This window comes from Aulostomus chinensis, chromosome 17, assembly GCF_037954235.1.
Source record: "Aulostomus chinensis isolate RoL2024-O1b breed Wild chromosome 17, RoL_Achi_v1.0, whole genome shotgun sequence".
Classification (NCBI taxonomy): domain Eukaryota; kingdom Metazoa; phylum Chordata; class Actinopteri; order Syngnathiformes; family Aulostomidae; genus Aulostomus; species Aulostomus chinensis.
In genome coordinates, this window is record NC_141336.1 from 7,898,417 (window position 1) to 7,919,831 (window position 21,415).

At 42.6% G+C, this 21,415-nt stretch overlaps 1 protein-coding gene and 1 non-coding gene across 3 annotated transcripts; both read left to right on the forward strand.

The window, feature by feature from the left end:
- Positions 1 to 7,422: 7,422 nt before the first annotated feature.
- Positions 7,423 to 21,279, forward strand: psma3 (proteasome 20S subunit alpha 3). Of its 2 annotated transcripts, none has more exons than XM_086183134.1 (11): positions 7,423 to 7,579; positions 8,653 to 8,735; positions 9,062 to 9,185; positions 11,244 to 11,345; positions 11,509 to 11,582; positions 13,366 to 13,438; positions 14,183 to 14,248; positions 14,321 to 14,367; positions 18,564 to 18,631; positions 19,247 to 19,311; positions 21,111 to 21,279. In XM_086183134.1, the coding sequence occupies exons 1-11, from the start codon at positions 7,559 to 7,561 to the stop codon at positions 21,153 to 21,155; spliced, it is 768 nt and encodes a 255-aa protein (XP_086039260.1). In that variant the 5' UTR covers positions 7,423 to 7,558; the 3' UTR covers positions 21,156 to 21,279. The 2 variants fall into 2 exon arrangements, with proteins under 2 accessions (XP_086039260.1, XP_086039261.1); XM_086183135.1 differs by having other exon boundaries at positions 7,476 to 7,579; positions 8,684 to 8,735.
- Positions 13,738 to 13,820, forward strand: LOC147246174 (small nucleolar RNA SNORD53/SNORD92). The gene has a single exon (XR_015109928.1). It is a non-coding gene; the product is annotated as a small nucleolar RNA SNORD53/SNORD92 (small nucleolar RNA).
- Positions 21,280 to 21,415: the final 136 nt, after the last annotated feature.

Consider the following 21,415-nt stretch of genomic DNA (forward strand, 5'->3'; position numbering starts at 1 on the left):
GCACATCTTGCAACACTGGTAATAAACCATCAGCTTGGGGGTGGTAAAGAGATGTACAGATTTTGATATCCAATAACCCACACAGCCCCTTAAAAAGGTGAAGACTCAAAAGTTTCTCCCTTGGTCCAAATGAATGCTGCAAGGGGCACCAAACCAACACACCCACTCCTCTGCTAAAATACGAGCCATGGTCCGGACCTCCTGGTTTGGAATGGCAAAAGCTTCAGTCCATATAGCAAAATAATCACCAGTCACTAGAACATACCTTTTCTTACTCTGAGTTTCTAGTAGGGGGCCCAGAACAATCTGTTCTTAAGGCCGGGAGTGGACTCACTGAACCAGAGGGGCACAAGGGGTCTGTCCGTGGTCTTTATGAGGTGCACAGTCTACACACTCTCTGCACCACTTCTTACATCCAGTTACGTTCCCTGAAATGTCAAGGGAAGGAGGAAAGTAACACAAAATAAACCAAAATAGAATGAAGGAGAAGAACCAAGGTATACTCAAAAAGGAGTTAATTTTACCATCCCAAAGCAAAGCTACTCCAACAGAAAGCAAGCTCCAGAGGGTGATCACCTATAACAGAATAAAGACAAGGATAACTTAGACCAAAGTCCAACAAGCTGCTAATCACACTCCTTGACGGAGCAACCCTACCACACTGCTATTGGCATCAACTGGCAAGCACAAGCATCGGCCACCACATTCTCAGACCCCTTCTTGTGCCTGATCTCGATGTTATAACTCTGCGCAAGCAGCACCCAGCACCCAGTTGTGGTTGTACATACAAAAAAGGAAAACCAGAGGGTTGTGGTCAGTGTGCACCAGCACGGGGGGATGGACTGGACCTGACATAGACCTCAAGACCACCCAAGTGCTGGAGTGCAAGGAGCATGGCCAGTGCCTCCTTTTCAATGGTTGAATAGTTTAATTGATTTCACTTAAACTTTACAGAGAAGTAGCACACTGGATGGCTCACATCCAGCAGCACAGCACCAGCCTCAGCTGCACTGGCATCCACTTCTAGGATGAAGGGAAGGGAGAAGTTAGGAGTAGCCAATACAGGATCAGTGCAGAGGAGGGACTTTGCAGCCTCAAAGGCATAGGCACAGTCATCATCCCACACAAAAGGCACAAGGGGACTACAGAGACAATTGAGGGGAGCAACCACCACTGAGAAGTTCTTACAAAAACAGCGATAATAGCCAGCCATCCCTAAAAACCGATGCAGCTCACGTCTGGTGGAGGGAGCTGGAAAAGATAGTGTGGCAGGATAGCGCTACACTCCCCACCGTGAGGGGCAGTGTGGCAGACGATTAGTGAGTGGTCACCTACAAATAGACCTGGTCGGACCCTTCTCCGTCCTTTCCGCTTCCTCTCCCTCCTTTACGGAACCGACAGCCGTGCGTGGTGGTGTCTCGCTGGTCAGCAGATCGGGTTACAAAACAAAGGTACGCATGCTTGCTCTGCTCGATTATTCAGTGTCATGGGCCCCGTGTTTACTCCGGTTTTGCTCCGTCCAGCGGTGTGGTGTTACCGGGAGCTGGGCTGTCTCCCTTTGGCCGGTGTGTGCGTGGTACGCTTTCTGTGGGTAAGACGCGTAGTTGTCTGCCTTTCATATCAAGCTGCCGATGATCTGTGGTGTTCTGATTATTCCCTCCCGGCCATCGTTTGTGTAGTCTGGGCTGCGGGCTTCCTCCTCCTGCCTCGTCTGACGCCACGATTCTGCTCTCCAGTAGGAAATGTTTATTCTTAGCTTTTGTTATTCTGTAATGCCCTTTATCCACATTTTAATTAGGTTAACTTGTTTATTTTGCAGTGCGCGGCCGTCAATTGCCGCTGTGAGCCTCGCTGCTGTTTTGGTTCTTCTTCTTCTTCTATTCTTCATTCTGGATTCTTGCTGATTCGGCTCATAACGGGCTCTGGTCCCAGTAACGGCGGTTAAAGCCGTGCACTACGGCCTTTATAAGAGCCTCAGCGTGGGCCACTGGATCCCCTTGGAGACTGTTTTTAATTAGGGGGGCAGACATTTCCTTAATTATTTGAGTTTATTCCTTTTCTGTTATTTCTTCCTTTGAATTTTTACGGTTAGTTTTTGTGGGTTACATCTGATTTATTGTTTAGAACCATTATTATTATTATTATTATTATTATTGCCTTTTGCTCCCCATTTTGATCATTTGGATTTAAAATAGTTTCTGTTGGGTTATTTGGGGTAGCGATATTTGGTTAGTGTGTGAGGGTTGCCTTGATTTCATGTTTTTAATGGTGTTCTCTTCTTTTCTTTGACAGGTGCTGAGGGCCCAGAGCGGCAGCGGTCCCTCTGGTGGTGGTTCCTTATTCTCGTTTTTTTTTGGTTTGCTGTGTCACGGGTGAAGTGTAGTTTTTTTTTTATCCCTCCCCTTTTCGTTACCGCTGTCGTGGTAAGCCCCAGCCCTGTCCCCTTTTCCTTTCGGTAATTCCTCTTGCACTCCTTATTATTGGTATTCATTGAGTCTGTTCATTTTAAACTATTTTTCTAATAAAAGTATTTTTATAATTGGAAATCACGGTCCTGTCCTGTGGTATTTCAAACTGTGTGCCTTTGTTCAATTGGGAGCCTGGTCATTTTAAAATTTTGTTTATATCCTGGGGTGAAAGCCCCCAGGTGGCGTTGTCGGCAACTATTCCCCACCGCTCGCCTTGCACAATAGCACTGCTTCCACCTTCGCATTTACTGGCCTGACCTGACCATGACCAACTTCCTTGCCCAAGTAAGTGACTGTGGCCTTACCAAACTCATGGTTGCCGTTATTCAGTCATTGAGGCCCTAGCAAGCTGGTCAAACACGAATACTATACTGGAGAGATGGTCTTTCCAGGAGTCGTAATAAATCACCATGTCATCAAAATACACTGTGACAAAGGCCTGGTCACATTAAAAGGGTTCACACACAAATACATGCTTCCCCCCTGCTTAGGTGGTGAGTGCACGCACCATGCTGGACATTTCGGCAAATTTCTATATCCTTTCCCTACAATAATATAACACACGAGTCAGCAATATGTTTATTCAGTTTACCGAGGTGTGGTTGGGTTTGTGGTTCTCTCCTTCTCTCCTCCGAGGACAAATCAGAGCAGTTGAAGTGGGCCATCTTTTATAGCAGTGGCAGCTTCTGGTTGGGCAGGGTTGTGCCATTATTGCTCCAGCCATTGTTCTCTACTAAGAACACCATTTATTTGACATACACATTACACTACGGCAGATCCCCTAGCACTAAGTGCATCATATGCTGGAAGGTGGCAGCTGTATTCCTCTGACCAAAAGCCATTACTCTATACTGCAGGAAATAATCAAATGTCACAAAGGCTGAGATGTCAGAAGCCCTGGAAGTCAAAGGAACCTGTGAGTACACTTCGAGTCAGTCTAGAGTCTAGCTTAGTAATAAAGGTGGCTGGAACAATTCTCTCAACACAATCCTCTACCCAAGGCAGAAGGAAGGACTGTGGCACCATGACTGCATTGACCTCCCGAAAATCTGTGCAGAAGTGCAGGGTGCCATCAGATTTTGGAGCCAGCAGACACAGGGAACTCCAGAGACTATGACTGGGCTTAGCCAAGCCATTCGCTAACAGATAGTTGGCTTCACATTTCATCACTTCTCCTCTTTACTGAAGGAAAATGGTATGTGTGCTGTTTGATGGGAGCAGCAGAACCAACGTTGATGTCATGGTGCAGCACAGTAGTACAGGAGGGCATGTCAGGACAAAGGGAAGGGTAGGCATGAAATGATTTGGCCATGGCACAATGCTGACGTTCAGGCAGGTATGATATACTTAAATACTGTATTTTCTTTTTTCAGTGTTGTCGACCCACAATCCCATGTAGAGAAAGATGCATAATTGAAATGTCACAGGAAGGGGTATCAAAAGTGCTGATATGGTGCATACAGTACTGTAATGTAGCTGTAGGTGGATTATTTTTTCTTACCTGTTTTCTTGTCTGAATGTTCTAATGACAGATGCCACTGTGAATTTGCTCAGATTTGGCTGAACATGATGTCCAGCCTCCCTCAGTGTCAGCCCATGGATATATCAGGATATGGTTAACTAGAGTTGCACGTATTTCATTTGTAAGGTTTGTTCCTCATCTCCTTGAGTCATCCTCCTCCTCCTCCATGGCTTCCCCCTCTCACCCTTACTCCTCTTCTTTGAACTCCTTCCATTTTCTTTGAAGACAGAGGAACTCACCTGCTGCATTTTATAGTGCCTAAACCTGATTAGTGTGTGTACAATGAAGCAATTATGTGTTCGCACACCTCGTGGCTGTGTTTAATCTATTGGTTCAGTGTGTTCAGTCTGTGCTTTGGATTTAATATATACTTCTTTGTCTAAGGTATAAAAGTACAATACAATCGCCACACAGCAAGAAGATTCTGGGTTTGAGTCCCGGGATCTTTGTGTGGAGTGCATGTTCTCCCTGTGCCTTCATGGGTTCTCTTCAGGTACTCCTGCTTTCTCCCACAGTCCAAAGACATGCAAATTGGGACTAGGCTAATTGAACAGGACCATAGGTATGACTGTGAGTGTGAATGGTTGTCTGTCTAAATGTGTTGGCCCTGCGATGGATGGGCGACCTGTCCAGGATGTATCCCGCCTCTCACCCGAAAGCTGATGGGATAGGCTACAGCCCCCCCCCCCCCCATCCTTAACAGGATAAGCAGAAGAAGGTGGATGGATTTGTGTGTGTGTGTGTGTGTGTGTGTGTGTGTGTGTGTGTGTATAAATACATATTATATAGATTAAATTTTTTTATATATATTTGTTGTTTTTTTTATTCCATGTACACTGAATAAATCTTTATCAAACACTCTTTTTAAGCCTTTACAGTAGCTCTCTCATCAGAATTGTTATGTCCTTAAGACATAACATTTCTGACTTAAGATTTATGTGTTTTGGCTGCATGGTGGTGCAGTGGTCAGCACTGTGGCCTCACAGCAAGAAGGTTCCGGGTTCAAGTCCTGGCTCGGGTGCGGGATCTTTCTGTGTGGAGTTTGCATGTCCTCCCTGTGCTTGCGTGGGTTCTCTCTGGGTATTCTGGCTTCCTCCCACCGTCCAAAGACATGCAATTTGGGGACTAGGCTGATTGGATTCTCTAAATTGACCGTAGGTATGAATGTGAGTGTGAATGGTTGTTCGTCTCTGTATGTTGGCCCTGTGATGGACTGGCCACCTGTCCAGGGTGTACCCCACCTCTCGCCCGTAGATGCTGCGATAGGCTCCAGCCCCCCCGCCCCCCCCTTACTAGTAAGGAATAAGCGGAAGACGACAATGGATGGATTTATGTGTTTTGCCATGCCTTGTTATTAAGGTTAACAACCAGTGCTAACAGTTTGAAACAGATTGAGCTGTTAGTTGAACAGGTGTTGACCTTATGTGCTGAGTGTCTGAATGCAGACAAAATGGTAACTTGCCCATCTGTGTCTCATATTTGTTTTGGAACATGCCACAGATGTTATTTTCATGTTGAAACTTAGAGGACGATTTGGGAATATTTCGTAATATTTGCAACACCTCCTTATAGCAGCAGATGGCAGCACAGAACGAGCAGTGCTAAAACATTCCCTCTGTGACGTAAATTACATCAGCCTGTGTCATACTCATCGAGACAATGTAAAGGAAATCATCATCCTGCAAGTGTACTTTTGTGTTTGTGGTCTGTCCATTCTGTTGAATCGAGATGGTAAGTGTAAATATTATTTTAATGTTAACAACAGGAACCTGACATTAATTAAATGGTAAAAAAACAAAAACAAAACACACACTGATATTTCACTTGATTACCTGGAATTGTAACTTTTTTTGGGGCTTATACGCTCAAGATGAACAATGAGTGGAATGCATAATTTGGCGAAATAAATTTTTAAACATTTCCAAAGTCAGGAATAAACTTAAAAATTACAAATCCACACTCATTCTTAAAGCTTATATTTTGAAGGCTATGACAAGATGTACCTTTATGCCGGTTACAATTTTTTGCAATGTGATGAAGTGTAGCACTGTTAGAGGTGAAGGGCATTGTGTGTTTTAATGATGGGAGGAGGACGAGGACATACACACAAGATACACTTCAGAACTAGATTTAACTTAAGTATCTAGGAATCTAGCAGGGAAATGTGAGATGTATAAGCTGAAACGTCATTAGGAAGTGATGTGTAGCATGCTACTGAAAAGGAGCCCCCAGCCCCCCCCCCCCCCGCGACCCTTAATGTGTAGGAATAAGCGGAAGATGACGATGGATGGATGGATATAGGAAATAAAGAAGGGTGGTAATAAAAAAAAAAGTTTTGGTGCAAGATAGGTTACAAACACTATATCACACATATGTCCCAGTATACACAGATGGCTCCAAGGATCCCATCACAGGGGAAACAGGTTTTGCATTCAGTATTCTAGACTTTCCAGTTGCTGTTAAGAGAAGAACTTCAGATGATTTGCCTGTTTATATAGTAGAGCTGATGGCAGTTTATACATTCCTGCAGTGGATACAGAATTCACAACTGGAAAAGGTTATCGTATGTTGTGATTCATGCTCTGCACTGTTGACTCGAAAGTCATTTGCACCCAATAGCAGGCAAGATACAGTCAAGAACATTTATGAAACCTTGTACAGATTTAAAAATAAGAACATTTTGATCAATTTCATATGGGTACCACCACACAGGGGGTATAGGGAAATGAAAATGTGAATAAACTAGCTAAACAGGCACTGACCCCAGAGGCAGTGATGTAAATTTCTTTGGCTGGGCAGAAGCCAAAGGGCTAATCAAAAGACTCATCTTTAAAGAATGGCAACATAAGTGGGACACATCAAACAAAGGAAGACACCTACATGCAATTCAACAGGAACTGAGCACAGTAAGAGCACTTAAAAGGAGCACTAAAGAGGACACATCGTAATCAGGCTGAGAGTTGGACACACAAGACTGAATAAGACTCAACACTTAATCGGAAAAACATCCTTCAGGGCTAAGTGAATATTGCAATATACAAGAATAAGTAGAGCAAGAAAATACTTTTCTACCACAAATACTCACAAGAAACAGAGAATGGAGTGGAATAAATTAGTCTCCAAACCTCGTAGGTTGGAGAGCTGTTTCATTGTTTGAAAGAAACTGGATTGAGCAAAAAGAATTTGGTATGGAGAGAAATTGTTTTTGTTGTTGTTGTTGTTATTGAACTGGCGACCCTGTTCAGGACTTGCGACCTGTCCAGGGTGTACCCCACCCGAAAGCCGCTGGGATAGGCTCCAGCCCCCCCGCAACCCTGAACAGAATAAGCGGAAGAAAATGGATGGATGGAAGGATGGAGGGATGGATGGATGGATGTTGTTTTTTTTATTTGTTTTTTCATTGGAAGTAGTTAACTGTAGTTCCCACACCAACACAGAAGGTGGCGGTAATGTACTTTTAAAGCTGGTTGACTTCCGTCAGAAAAACGGTAAAAAGAAGAAGAACAATCGCAGCAGGACAAGCTATCATTTGACTGAGTCGATCACAGGATTCATTGTTTCTGTCAAAATGAGCTCCATAGGGACCGGGGTGAGTGTTTTTTTCCGGGCCGAGATGCGTTTTCAGTTACAGTCTGATCTTCTTAGAGTTAGATTTTACTGAACCTTATTAACAAATATGCAAGATTCCTGCCCAAATTCTTTTCACTCACGCCAACCTGTAGCTAGCGCGTGTATTATCCTGCTGAGTCACAGTGAGGCCCGGCGAGCTCACGGAAGCTACACTGGAATTTAAAGTAGAAAGTATCGTTAGTTCGACTTAATTGTTTGGAGTGACTGTTTTGACACGGAAATAGCTTAAATACTTAAACAGCGTCATTCGCATAATTTGCCAGATTGGTAGCCGATATCGCTGTGCGGAATGAGTTAGTGCTAGCTGCTAGCACTGGTACATGCAAAACTCCCTTCAGAATAAACCATATTTAAGATGCCATAGCTGTAGGTTGGAGTTCACTCCAGTCCTAGACCTTTCTTTGACGCCGTTTATGATTTTAGTACAATGTGTGTTCTTTTTAATCGCCTAACACCTTTTTAGAATCCGTTTAAAGCCCAGTTGTACCCCTGGCCTGTGTTGAGAATCCGGAGTGTAACTGTCTGGATAGTAGGTGATGGTGTATTTCAATAAATTGCGTCGTCAATTCTGAAACTTTTTTTTTTTTTAAACTTTTACCTTTCCCTCACCACAAACATCAAATTGCAAACCATTTTCTTGACTGAAATGATGATGATGATGATAATGGTCAGTTGCAGTGGATTGAGATGTGAATTTGGTTCACATTGGGTCTCTTTGAGTGAAAATGTCTGCAAGGGCGATTAACTATCATTTTAATCATCTTTTGTAAGGATTTCGAGGAAGTTCTATACTTGAATAGACATCATTCTTAACTATGCCTAGTAATTATGGTCATTGTAATGGCCTTTGTCATTGTAACAATGCAAATATAAGATATGATGAAAAACAATAATTTTAAGCTAATTTTTCTAAAGAGTGCAGTGTTGCACGTCATTGAGGCAAGATAAGCCAATGTTCTGATAGTGTCTTTACATTTTTTTCTTTAATTATTTTGGTCCAGTTTAAATATGAATGTCTCTCTGTGTTTGCAGTATGACCTATCGGCCTCCACTTTTTCTCCAGATGGCCGAGTCTTTCAAGTGGAGTATGCCATGAAGGCTGTCGAGAACAGCAGGTCAGAGTTTTACATTCATCCATATACACCAGGAAGTGACCAGTGGCCAATCTTAGAATTTCTACTCAAAGCACCTCTACAGCAGACAAGTTTCTGAATGTTTGCTTCAAAGATATTGAAAAGAGTAAATGAAGGTCAGCGCTGATCGTAGTTTTGATTCACTTTCAATTCTTGGTCACAGTCTCAGCTCCTTATTTTACCATTTAGTTGATACTAATTGATCCCCAGTTGTGTCACATGATCCGCACTCTCGTGTGTGTGTGTGTGTGTGTGTGTGTGTGTGTGTGTGTGTGTGTGTGTGTGTGTGTGTGTGTGTGTGTGTGTAGCACTGCCATCGGGATCCGCTGTAAAGATGGCATTGTGTTTGGGGTGGAGAAGCTGGTTCTATCCAAACTGTATGAGGAGGGCTCCAACAAACGCATCTTCAACATTGACAGACATGTTGGCATGGTAAAAATGCACTCAAGCACACACACACACACACACACACACACACTGATATACTGGTATTTTAGTAGGCATCACACAAAGATGTCAGCATAATGTGCATGTGTGTGACTTATAATAATGTCCTTGACATACAGCAGGGGTATTCAAATGAAATTCAGCAACCATATTCAGTCACTCCTTGACAATATCTGTCAGGACTTTGTGTTGACCCCAAATCCAAGCAATGAATGATCAATCCTTGAGGATTGATCATATCTGGCTCTTAGATCAGGGATTTTTGTGCCATTAGTTCTGATTTCATCTTTCTCACTTTGTCTCATACTGACATTTCATGTTTCTGCTTTTAATAAGCGTCACAGTCTCTGAGCATACAATACACTCAGGTTTTGAACTGCCCATGGAAGAATGCACATGTACAAGTCTGTCATTCTGGTTTAAAATGTCAGTTTTTGCCATCTACTTTTCGTATTTGTTAGCGAGCCATGCGAAATTATTCACGTCTTCTCTCATCTGACTCACTTTTCCTGGAATTTGACTCTCGCTCTCCTGACTGACTTGGAATGCACAGATTTGATTTGCTACTGGCATCAAGTGAGATGATAAGCCACTGTGTTAAGTAGGGCTGGGTTTAAAAAAATCAATAGAATCAATTTTAATCGATCTCCCTTTAAATGGTTCATAATTGATTCATAAAATCCAAAGATCGATCTTTCAACTGGGGTAGTTTTTTGTTCATTGGATGTGCGAAGAAGCAGCATGAAGTATCAAACCTGGTAGTCTCATGTGATCAGCAAAAAGCACTACTTTCCATGGAACAAGGTCTTGTGATATGTTACTGCAAGCAGTCAAGCAAACATGGCAGAAGCGAGTCCATCTCTCCTGGCACCGCGGATAAGTTTAAAAGCTGATGTTTGGATGTATTTCGGATTTAACAAGTTGGAAGAAAACGATGACTTGGACAAAAAACAAGTAATTGGCAAAATATGCAACGGGAAGGTAAAATACAGTGGCAACACGATGAATCTTCGCAGCCATTTGACATGACATCACCCAGAAACACAGTAAGCAGGGCTCAAACAAACCAGCCTGGAGCAGGTATTGGCACCCAAGTTACCAGCAAACTCATCGTGCAAAGAAAATAACCAAGGCTGTTGCAATTTTTATATGCAAGGACATAGTCGTTGAAAACGATGGTTTCAGAAGCCTCATTAAAACTCTGGAGCTTTGCTATGTTTTGCCGACATGCAAACAATTAAATGAAGTGAAAATCCCAAACATGTATGCATGTTTGAAAGAAAGTAATTCTTGGGTTTAATTCTTAATTTAAACATAATTTTTAACACTGTACCTGGCCAAAAGGTTACTTGTTAAATTTACAGGGTTATTTTAACTGATATGCCTGACTGAATTGATATTGCATCGAATCGAATCGATCTGGAAAATCTGAATCAATAGCCAGCCCTAGTGTTTAAAACTAGAAAAGCTCAATTATTTGAATTCATTGTGGATTGTACAGCTTCTGGATACAGGCCACAGTCAGCCTATTAGTTAGCCTTGACACACAGGATGCACCAACATGATGGGTGACATGTACAGTGTCTCTGTGGGGAGATTGTCTTGTATGTTCAGACCAAATTTGAAGCAGGTATTTGTGCTCACTCCATGTATAGAGACCCTGCTGTCTCTATTCTTGACTTGATGTGTTAAGTGCCATAGGTTTGTCTCTGCACAAGCCGAGAAGGTACCGCACTTTTAGGTTTCATCTGTGAACAACAGCGTAATTATATTAGTAAATCAATCTGGAACATCAAAATTCCCTTGGACTCATCTTAAATGGTCATTAAATAAACTTAGATGCATGCATATTTTAAAATAATTTTGGTTCATTTTGAATCTGTCTGTTTGTCACGACACTTTCTTTTCCAGAGAAGAGAGGTTAATATACATGCTTCATTATTTATATATATTCATTTTAGAGTTAAAGAAATCACTCATCTGATCTAAATATAATGTCAAAAGCCATAACCATAATAACTTTCTAATTTCCTCACCCCTCAGGCTGTAGCTGGCCTTTTGGCTGACGCTCGCTCGCTGGCTGAAGTGTCTCGAGAAGAGGCCTCCAATTTCAGATCAAACTATGGACACGACATTCCTCTCAAGGTAAACACTTGCTGCTTCCTGTATCCACGAGGACCCTCACTGATTCACTGTGACCTCCAGAACTGGTCTGTTCTGTTAGAATGGGACATCATCAATAAATGGATGATCAGATAAAGTAACATTGATGGGTTTAATTGACTGACAGTCTTTCCACTTGTTGCAGCACCTGTCAGAGAGAGTGGCCATGTATGTCCATGCCTACACACTGTACAGTGCTGTGCGGCCATTTGGCTGCAGGTGAGTGTCAAACCTTACTGAGTTATGACAACAGTGCTGTGATGTGAAATTTCTTACCTGACAACTTTTAGTCTGAGAGAGTTTTGTTAATAATGTAGGTTTGTGTTGAAAATCAGTAATGTGTGAGGAAATGCCCTTTTATTAGGTTCATAAACCTACTACTAACTGGGACTTGGCAAGATTCTCACAATAGAATAGATGGGTCAATACTTTGACACAATATGATGATATCACAATATAATCTGCTTCTGCATAGATCACTAAAAAAATTACAGCTGAAAATACAAGTTGCTGTGTATAGTAGACATCACATGTCAAGCATCTGCTTGAAAGTAAAGAGGCATTTTAAGTTACTTCTCAATGTTGGCTTTTAACTGGCCTTCTCCTTGACTGTCTTCCTCACTAGGATGTGTCATGAAGTAGCTGTATTGCAACACCAACCTAAGCACAAGTTTTATTTACAATCTATTTAAAACATGGATCATATTTTGGAAAAAAAAAATATAGCTGGAATATGGATTTTGTATTGTGGGGAAAAGTATTACAATATGTATGTAGCCATATTGCTTGTGTTGTACGTTGCTTTGGACAAAAGCGTCTGCTAAATGAAATTGTAGAATATTGACTACCCCCTCATTTTCACCAAGAAATGGAAGGAATGAGGTCGTGAGATGAAGGTGAATCAGTTTCATTTGATTTTGTTGTTTGCATCAGTGATGCATATGTGCGTGTCTCATTTATCACAGATACACGTTGAGGTGGTTGGTCTTGATGCATATGGTCTTATGAGGTGGAAATATTATCAACAAACATATTAAAACCAGATATTTTAACTATATAAAGATATTCTCATGATAGAAACATGAGCATCAGGGAAAATGACTACATCAGTCTGAGTTAGTCTAGTTTATCAGAGTAACGCTGTGGTAATCAGTTCACCTTTGGGAAACTATTTCATTTGGCACAGTCTGCTTCTTCCACTTTCTGCATGCTGCTATCCCCTTTCACTATGTGAAACGGCAACATATGTACTGAAAATGGCATGTTTAAAGGAAAATTTGAATCATTAATAAGGCTTCTGTTCAGAGCTTTTCCTGAAAAATATACCATGATAATGTTTTGAACATTGATAAACAGGCATAGTTTTGTATGTGTGTCTGCTGTTTATGGATTAAATGTCACATCTCAAGCATGGCCATTCTGGTGGCTCCAGGACAGTATTTTGAATTGCATCTTGTGCTTACGACATCCTAAGGACAATATGATTGGATTACAGAACCTCAAACAAGGCAGACCTTCTTTCTAACGTATCAGAATAATGAATAGTTGACTCAGAGCCTCTCCTGTGCTGGCACAATGCCACGGAGGGACATCTGGCAATGTGAAACCAGTCTGAGGCCAGTCTGTGGCCATGCAGAGGATTTTAGAAAAGCCGGGCTACAATTCCCAGCCCCAGCAGAATAACAAAAATGGTGTAAAAACTGCATCTCCCATCAGAATAAACATGAATAGGAAACAGTGCCACAGACATCGGACCATCCACCTCTAATTAGAGGAGAGGCTGCTCACTGCAAGAAGATCTCATTAATATTCTTTTTATTTGGTATGTTGAGAAACATTCCACCCATGAAAATTTGTTTTATATATATTTCGAAATGAATGTAAATGTAATGTTGACACAGTTGAAATCATTTAGTTTTCAGCACAGAGATGCATTTTAGCATTTGTGAAATGCATTGCTTCTGTTAACACTGCGAAAGCCTCACAGTCTTCATGTCTGCAGCTTTATCCTGGGCTCTTATGACAAAGATGACGGCCCACAGCTATATATGGTTGACCCATCAGGCATCTCATACGTGAGTCTCACTCAAACAGTCTATGTTGGCTCTCATTATAAACAGTCTAATGTACAGTACATCCAGCTACATTGATGGCATATATTTGTATTTTTAAATCTGTTTATATTAATCTGAGGGTTGCACAAGAAATTAATATTCACATCTGAAAACTGCTGACTAATGGGATTAGGGCTAAACAATCAAACAGAAAATTTTTGAAATGTGATTTTGAAAATACAGGGATTTTAATCCTGCAGCTCTGTTGTTTGATATATCCAAACACTGTCCAGGTTGCACATCATAGCAGTGCAGGGGAGGAGGAGTGATGATGCTGAGAAAAGGTTTCGCTCAGTGAGCTGATGTCATGTGATGTCACAATTTCTCTTGGCTGTCTGACCAATCCCCTGTCAGTTGACACTTCACACACACACTGAAATGCTTGTCTCATGTTACTGCTCCTTCATGCACTGACTTATTTTGAGATTTTGGCCTATTTTTTGCTTCTGTGACATAGTCAAATGCATGTTTTTACCATGGTTGCCCTTCTCAGCTGTGTTTCATGAGCCTGTTTAAACAGGTAAAAAAAATGACTACCTATCATATCTTTCGTTCACTTTGAGGGTCTTATCACTTGCTCCACTTGCTAATTTATTTTTTTTTCACTCCATTTCACTCTGTTGCAGGGAAGCTGTTTCAGTCACTCAGCCAAATCCTCATGTGAGTTTGTCCAGACTATGTAATTTTGTGTATTTGTGTGTTCAGGGTTACTGGGGATGTGCCATCGGAAAAGCAAAACAAGCTGCTAAGACAGAGATTGAAAAGCTGCAGGTGAGTTTGAATCTTATGAATGTGGAAGTGCAAGAAAAGCTGAAACTGATGGTGACTCTACTTGTTTGTCAGATGAAGGAGATGACATGCCGAGAGCTGGTAAAAGAGGTCGCCAAAATGTAAGTCCATCACATACAAACTAACCTTTGCTAAAACTGATGTCTGTGTGGTTGGTCTGGGATGATAAATCATTTCAAAATACCCGAATAAGTGTTTCACCACCAACTGTGAAACTGCTAATTTGTTGGACGATAGTAATAAGGACAGATATATTTGAAGTGGCTTACACCATGCTGAAAGGACCATGCAGACATGTGGGTCTGATGTCTATAGCCCCTTTCACACTGCACCAAAAACACGGATGAACATGGGTGTTTGGGCACTCTGAAAGGGTCGCCTTGGCATTTCAACCCGTGTCCACGATCCTCCAAGCGAGCAGGGCGTTTAGCCGCTCGGCTCAGCTCTGCCTGGCTCGCCTGCTGCGTGAAAAAGGCAACCTGCATTGTGTAGGGTTTCCCATGATATGACCCGTTGATGTAAATCTACCTTCCTGTTGCATTCTGATTTTGTCACTGTGCTGCCTGTCAGGCTGTCATTGTGGAAGCTCCGTGAGAGCTGCTCACTCATCTATCAATAAAGTTTTGGCCCTCTGCCATAAGATCAGTCTTCCTGTTGATGTCCCCGAGACTCTATTTCACTCCTTTTTTTTTTTTCAAACAATTTCCATGTTTACGATCTTCCATGAATTAATCTACATCATGCTTGGGGAGTCCCACAAATCAGGGAACCCTAACATGAACTGCGCAAGCGTGACCATGTTTACAAACAACTTGTATAGCAATCTTGCACATCTTTTTTTGTTGATCATGGCAGTGCACTGGCAAGATTGCGAAGGAACTTAAAGGTTCCTTCAGCCCATTTTTGTGTCATCAGCAGTATAAAGACACATGAAGATTAAGCAAGTTTGATTGTTGACCCATATAAAATACATGCTTTTATTGAGGGTTGCTGTCTCTAATTCTTGCTGAATGTCCTCTGCATAAACACCTGAAAAGGCCTGGACCTTGTCATCAGTTCATTGAGTTTGTGGACTTTCTCAAACATTGTTTAAATAAAATGCAATGAGCGTTGAACCAGTCAAATGTTCAGCAGAAAAAGGTCCTCCTTCAATAGTTTGTGGAAGTTTGCAAAGCACAAGCTCACAAGGAGGGAGTTTTATGGGATAAAATAAAATTGCAGAAACCAAATTTAGACCCTTGTTCTTGTGATGAAAATTAAGGTAGTCCCTCCAAAGGTTCCTAGTTAATGGGAAAGTTCCTGTAGTTATTAAGATCTTGTGAGGCCCTTTCACACCTGCCATCTTTGGTCTGGAGCCTTGGAATTTTAATTTTGATCCAGACCAAATTTATGTGTGAAAGCTCCCCATGGTCTTAACCACACACCTGGACCATGAGCCTCCTAAGGTGGCTTTCATACCAATAGGTTGGTGGACTCTGTGTGGCTCAGGGAAGAAGTTCTAGCAAATTAGCATTCTTAATTTGGTCTGGTTTGCTTTCACTGTCACTTTGTAAAGTGCCCCAAACATTGTATACAAATATCATGTGGTGAGAATAGAATGCACACATAATTTGTCCTCAACATGGCTTCAAATTAGGCAGCACGGTGGTGCAGTGGTTAGCAGTGGGGCTGGCTCGATGGGGGGCAAGAGGGGGCAACCCACCCCCCCCAAAAAAATGTCTTGCCCCCTCAAATCAAAATTTTAGAAGTTGAAGAAAAACACATTTTGATATACTCACAAAAATAATATATTACGAGTTGACAAAATTATCTGCAGTAGTGGAAACATCTGCCGAAAAATGTATGCAATATAGTATCAGCTTCCTCTCACCACTGTGTGTGTGTATCTTCTCAGGCTGCGCAGCACACACACACACACACACACACACACACACACATGCGCACACACACCCCTCCCAACTCCTCAGCCTTCAGTCAACTTCCAATCACTGTTTGGCTGCAAATGACCTAGCCTGACTGTGTGGTGTCAGGTTTCAGTGCGGACACAAACTTTTGCTGTGTTTGATTGCACTAGGAATATGATGTTTCTAATTTTCTCTCTCTCTCTCTCCCTTAAGAGAAAATAATAGATTACCCACAAACTGAATATGGATAAGATTTACTAGTGTAGCTGAAAAATCCACTGGAAAAGGCACAAATGAGATGATGGGTTTCACCTCTTCTTCCCTCGTTCCCTGCTGAGTCCATGCTCTGTATGTGTGCAGGCTCACACAGCACTAGGCAGAGATCCCCCACTCACCCTCCTCTCAGCTAAACATCCAATCACTGTTAGTATGCAAATAACGTGGTGTCAGTTTTTCCAGTAGTTAGAGTAGAGCAAAATGAGCAGCGGGACAGTGGGGGACTTTAAGGAAGCAGAAAATCTCTGTCATCAAAATCATAGCGACTCGCGAGATAATTAACAACAACTAAATAAAAAAACATCGGTACAATACATTATTTGAGAATTATACCATCCAATTAAGATAAATTTTAAATTGTTGGTTGTCAAGATCTGGATGGATATATTACTTTGTTTTATTTTCCATTTATCTTTTTTTTCCCAAGACTTGTTTAAGGGATTTTTTTGGAATAACTTGGCCTACCCTTTTCAGTTTTAATATTGGCAGTAGTGAGAAGTGTTATTGTTGGTTTGAATATATTTGATATAGGCCATCCAAGTAAGGTAAATGTCAAGTTTTTAGTTGTTGTAATCTGATGAGAAATTTTTTTATTAGTTTTTTAATTTTCCCCTTGAGGGACTGCCATAAGGTTATGGTGGTCAGGAGGTTTGCGTTCTTCAGTGACCCTACGAGTTGCACCAGCAGAAGCTTAACCTTCAGGTGGGACTGGTGGGACGAAGTTGGACAGGTCTTAGGGTAGAGGTCTGACAGAGTGCAATAAAATTACATGACAGAAACAGTTATCCAGAGGGCCCCCCCCCCCCCCCCCCCCGGAAAAAAACACCACCACCACACCCTTTCCCGCCTCCGTTACCACCGTGTGCCCCCCTCACACTTCTGTCTGCCCCCTTAAATGTGCCTGTCTAGAACCGGCTCTGGTTAGCACTGTCACCTCACAGCAAGAAGGTTCTGGGTTTGAGCCCTGTCTTGGGCATGGGATCTTTCTATGAGGAGTTTGTATGTTCTCCCTGTTCCTGCGTGGGCTCTCTCTGGGTACTCCGGCTTCCTCCCAGAGTCCAAAGACATGCAAATTGGTACCTGGCTAATTGGATACTCTAAAATTGACCATAGACGTGGCTGTGAGAGTGAATGGTTGTCTGTCTGTATATGTTGGCCTTGCGATGGACTGGCGACCTGTACAGGGTGTACCCCGCCTCTCGCCTGAAAGCTGCTGGGATAGGCTCCAGAACCCTTAACAGGATAAGCGGTAGAAAATAGATGGATGGATGGATGAATGGCTTCAAATCTCAGGGGAACACTCCAGTTAATTTTTTTTTGCTGCGTTTATATTCAACTTATGTTGGCCTACTCACTTCTACCTCCAAAACTCCTGCGACTATCTATACTGTTAGTTTTCACTGTCTTAATAAATATGACCTGTTGTGGCATATAAGATTGCCTCACTACTTTTAAGTGTTAAATTCACCTTTTTGTTCTTATTTATGAGCTCAGAGCATGAGTTAAAATAAACAAATCTCCTCTCTCTTTCTGTCTTGTTCTCTCTCCTCTCTCACGAGATGATCACCTGCATGTATGAATCAGTTAAATGAATGTTTTGTAGTTCAGTTCCTCGATGTGGCCTGTTTCCTTTCACATCTGAAATAAGCTGCATCATGGTCTACTTAGAAACATACAGAGACCACCTCTTGTCTCAGTAGTGGAATGATCATCTTTTCAATCACCCCTTTCATATTGAATATCAGCTGATAGAGGTCTGTTCTTCTATTTTTTGGTGGATTAGTTCATTATTTTATTGCTGAAGTAACAGCAAAGCTGTGAGTTTTCACAAAGCAGATCAACTGCTATGAATGTTGACCTGCCAGTGTAAATTGTTTTGAGAGTCTTACTGTCATGTAGACTCTTGAAGATGATTGTTTGTTGGGGAGGAGTGATGATGCTGAGAAAAGGTTTTGCTCACCTCATTTTCATTAGTGACGTTTTGTGTGTGTGTGTATGTGTCACACAACTGAATGTAGTGACAGACTGACAAATGGTCAACAAGGTTTTTAGACCTGCTTGAATACATGCGACTGACTCACAATGTCATCTTGTTGTGTTTTTTTTTTTCTCCCTAGAATCTACATAGTTCATGATGAGGTAAAGGACAAAGCATTTGAATTGGAGCTCAGCTGGGTGGGTGAAGGTAAGAGGTCCTTTGCAATATTTATAAAAAAAAAAACCCATATTACTACTGAAAGTCATGTTTCACTCTCACAACATAATGAAACAGATGAAAAATCCTCAGATGTTCTGATCCAAACAGATTTCAGGAGTGATAAACACTAAGGAGTGTTTCACTCACTGACCTGAATTCCTTTTGTCACTTCCTTTTGGCTGTCTGACCAGTCCCTGAGCTTAACTCACCACACACACACACACACACACACACACACACATCCTTGTACTTATATCTCTGTGAGGACTGTCATTGATGTAATGGATTCCCTAGCCCCTTACACTAAACCTAACCATCTCAACTGACTGCCTGACTCTAACCTTGACCCTAAACCAAACAAGAAACTAATTCTAACCTCAACCCTAAAACCAAGTCTTTGAACTTCAAACAGCCCTTTGAAGATGTGAAGACCAACTAAAATGTCCATACTTTCGAAACATATCCTCACTATGTTGGTTAGATACCCATTCTAGTCCTCAATATGTAGCAAGGAAAAGAACACACACAAACACTGACTTCTAAACACCAAATCTGCTGATGCCCTGGTTACAAATGACTCCATCTTTCTGTCTACTTTCTTAGTTACAAACGGTCGACATGAGTTGGTACCCAAGAACATTAGAGAGGAAGCTGAGAAATATGCTAAGGTGAGAACACACCCATACACTTCAAAACCTCTCCCCTAACCTGGACCTAGATCTAACCCAAAACCTTCAATCCAAGGCTATATCTTTTAACCCAAGCACAAGTTTTTTGTGTGCTCAAAATGTTATCAGTTGAGAGTGATTATTTTCAGGACAAAATTCATATCATTACTCGTCATCGTCCGCTTTATGCGGCTGGTCCGGGTCGTGGGGGCAGCAGCCTCAGCAAGGAAGCCCAGGCTGTCCTCTCCCCAGCCACATCCACCAGCTCTTCTGGGGGAATCCCAAGGCGTTCTCAGGCCAGCAGAGAGAGATAATCCCTCCAGCGTGTCCTGAGTCAGCCTCGAGGCCTCCTTCCGGTTGGACATGCCTGGAACACCTCCCAAGGGAGGCGTCCATGAGGCATCCTCGCCAGATGCCCGAACCATCTCAACTGACTCCTCTTGACATGGAGGAGCAGCGGCTCTACTCTGAGCACCTCCCGAATGACTGAGCTTCTCACCCTATCTCTAAGGGAGAACCCAGCCACCCTGCAGAGGAAACTCATTTTGGCCACTTGTATTCGCGATCTCGTTCTTTTTGTCATTACCCAAAGCTCATGACCATAGGTGAGGGTTGGAACATAGATTGACCGGTAAATCAAGAGCCTCGCCTTTTGGGTAAGCTCCCTCTTCACCCCAACGTTTAGCACCGGCATCACTGTGGATTTCGCCCCAATCTGCCTTCCTATCTCTCGCTCCAATCTACCCTCACTTGTGAACAAGACCCCAAGATACTTGAACTCCTCCACCTGAGGTAGGACCTCTACCCCAACCTGAAGTGGGCAAACCACCCTTTTCTGGCTGAGGACCATGGCCTCAGACTTTGAGGTGCTGATTCTCATCCCAGCCGCTTCATATTCGGCTGCAAACTGTCCCATCCCAGCAAGAGCTGGAGGTCGTGGCATGATGGCGCTAAGAGGACCACGTCTTCTGCGAAAAGCAGGGACGACATCCTCCCACTACCAAACGCGATCCCCTGCACCACCCGGCTGCGCTGAGAAATACTGTCCATAAAATTATGAACAGAACTGGTGACAAAGGGCAGCCTTGGCAGAGTCCAACCCTCATCGGGAACAAGTCTGACTTACTGTCGGCAATGCAGACCGGACTCTCGCTCCTCTGGTAGAAAGACTGAACGGCCCTCTCTTGGAGGGGCCATCTCCAAGAGCTGATCCACGGTTCCACGGCCGGGACGAAAACCACACTGCTCCTCCTCAATCTGAGGTTCGACTATCGCCCTGACCCTCCTCTCCAGTAACCTGGTGTAGAACTTTCCAGGGAGGCTGAGGAGTGTGATCCCCCTATAGTTGGAACACACCCTCTGGTCCCCTTTCTTAAAGATGGGGTCCACCACTCCGGTCTGCCACTCCAAAGGCACCGCCCCTGATGTCCACAGAATATTGCAGAGATGTGTCAACCAAGACAGCCTTGCAACAACCTTGAGATACCCAGGGCGGATGCTCACAGTTGCAGAATGGCAATCAAGCTATATGGGAGTGGGATGTTGGCAGCAAGACTTGACACATGAACAGAAAGCAGCCTAGTAAATCCTTAAATTAAATGGTTAAATAAATGTTGAGTGTATTTGTTGATGCAGACAAGTGTAACAGCTTCAGTTGGCGGGATTATGATGCTTCTTTTCATGTGTTGATTCATTGCCAAATGTTGGACTCGGTATGAAAAAAAAACCAGGAATGTGTTGCTATGTTGATTTTAGGGTTAGGTGGCAGTTCAGTCAGCTTACAAGGTTGTGTCTTTCAGGACTCTCTGGAGGAGGATGATGACTCTGATGAAGACAACATGTAAACTCAGCACTTCTGTCTTTAAAACCAATCTGACTCTTTTGGTATTTTTTTAAACTTTTGTGTCTGTTTTCCTTTTCCCCCCAATGATTCAGTTTCAAAATTAAAAGAAAATGTTGGAAGAAAAAGCTTGTTTCTGCTCTCGCAGCATGTTTCTTCATTCTGCAGGACAACACGTAAGCAGAGTGCCTCTGGTGAACTGGTAACAGGTGTGAAACAAACATGACTGATGAAGCTGCACCAAGTTTAGTATGGAAATCATCT

Coding starts and splice junctions, on each gene's coding strand:
- psma3 (XM_086183134.1), top strand. CDS start 7,559: ATGAGCTCCATAGGGACCGGG. Junction 7,580..8,652: donor TGAGCTCCATAGGGACCGGG/GTGAGTGTTTTT, acceptor CTGTGTTTGCAG/TATGACCTATCGGCCTCCAC. Junction 11,583..13,365: donor GTGCGGCCATTTGGCTGCAG/GTGAGTGTCAAA, acceptor TCATGTCTGCAG/CTTTATCCTGGGCTCTTATG.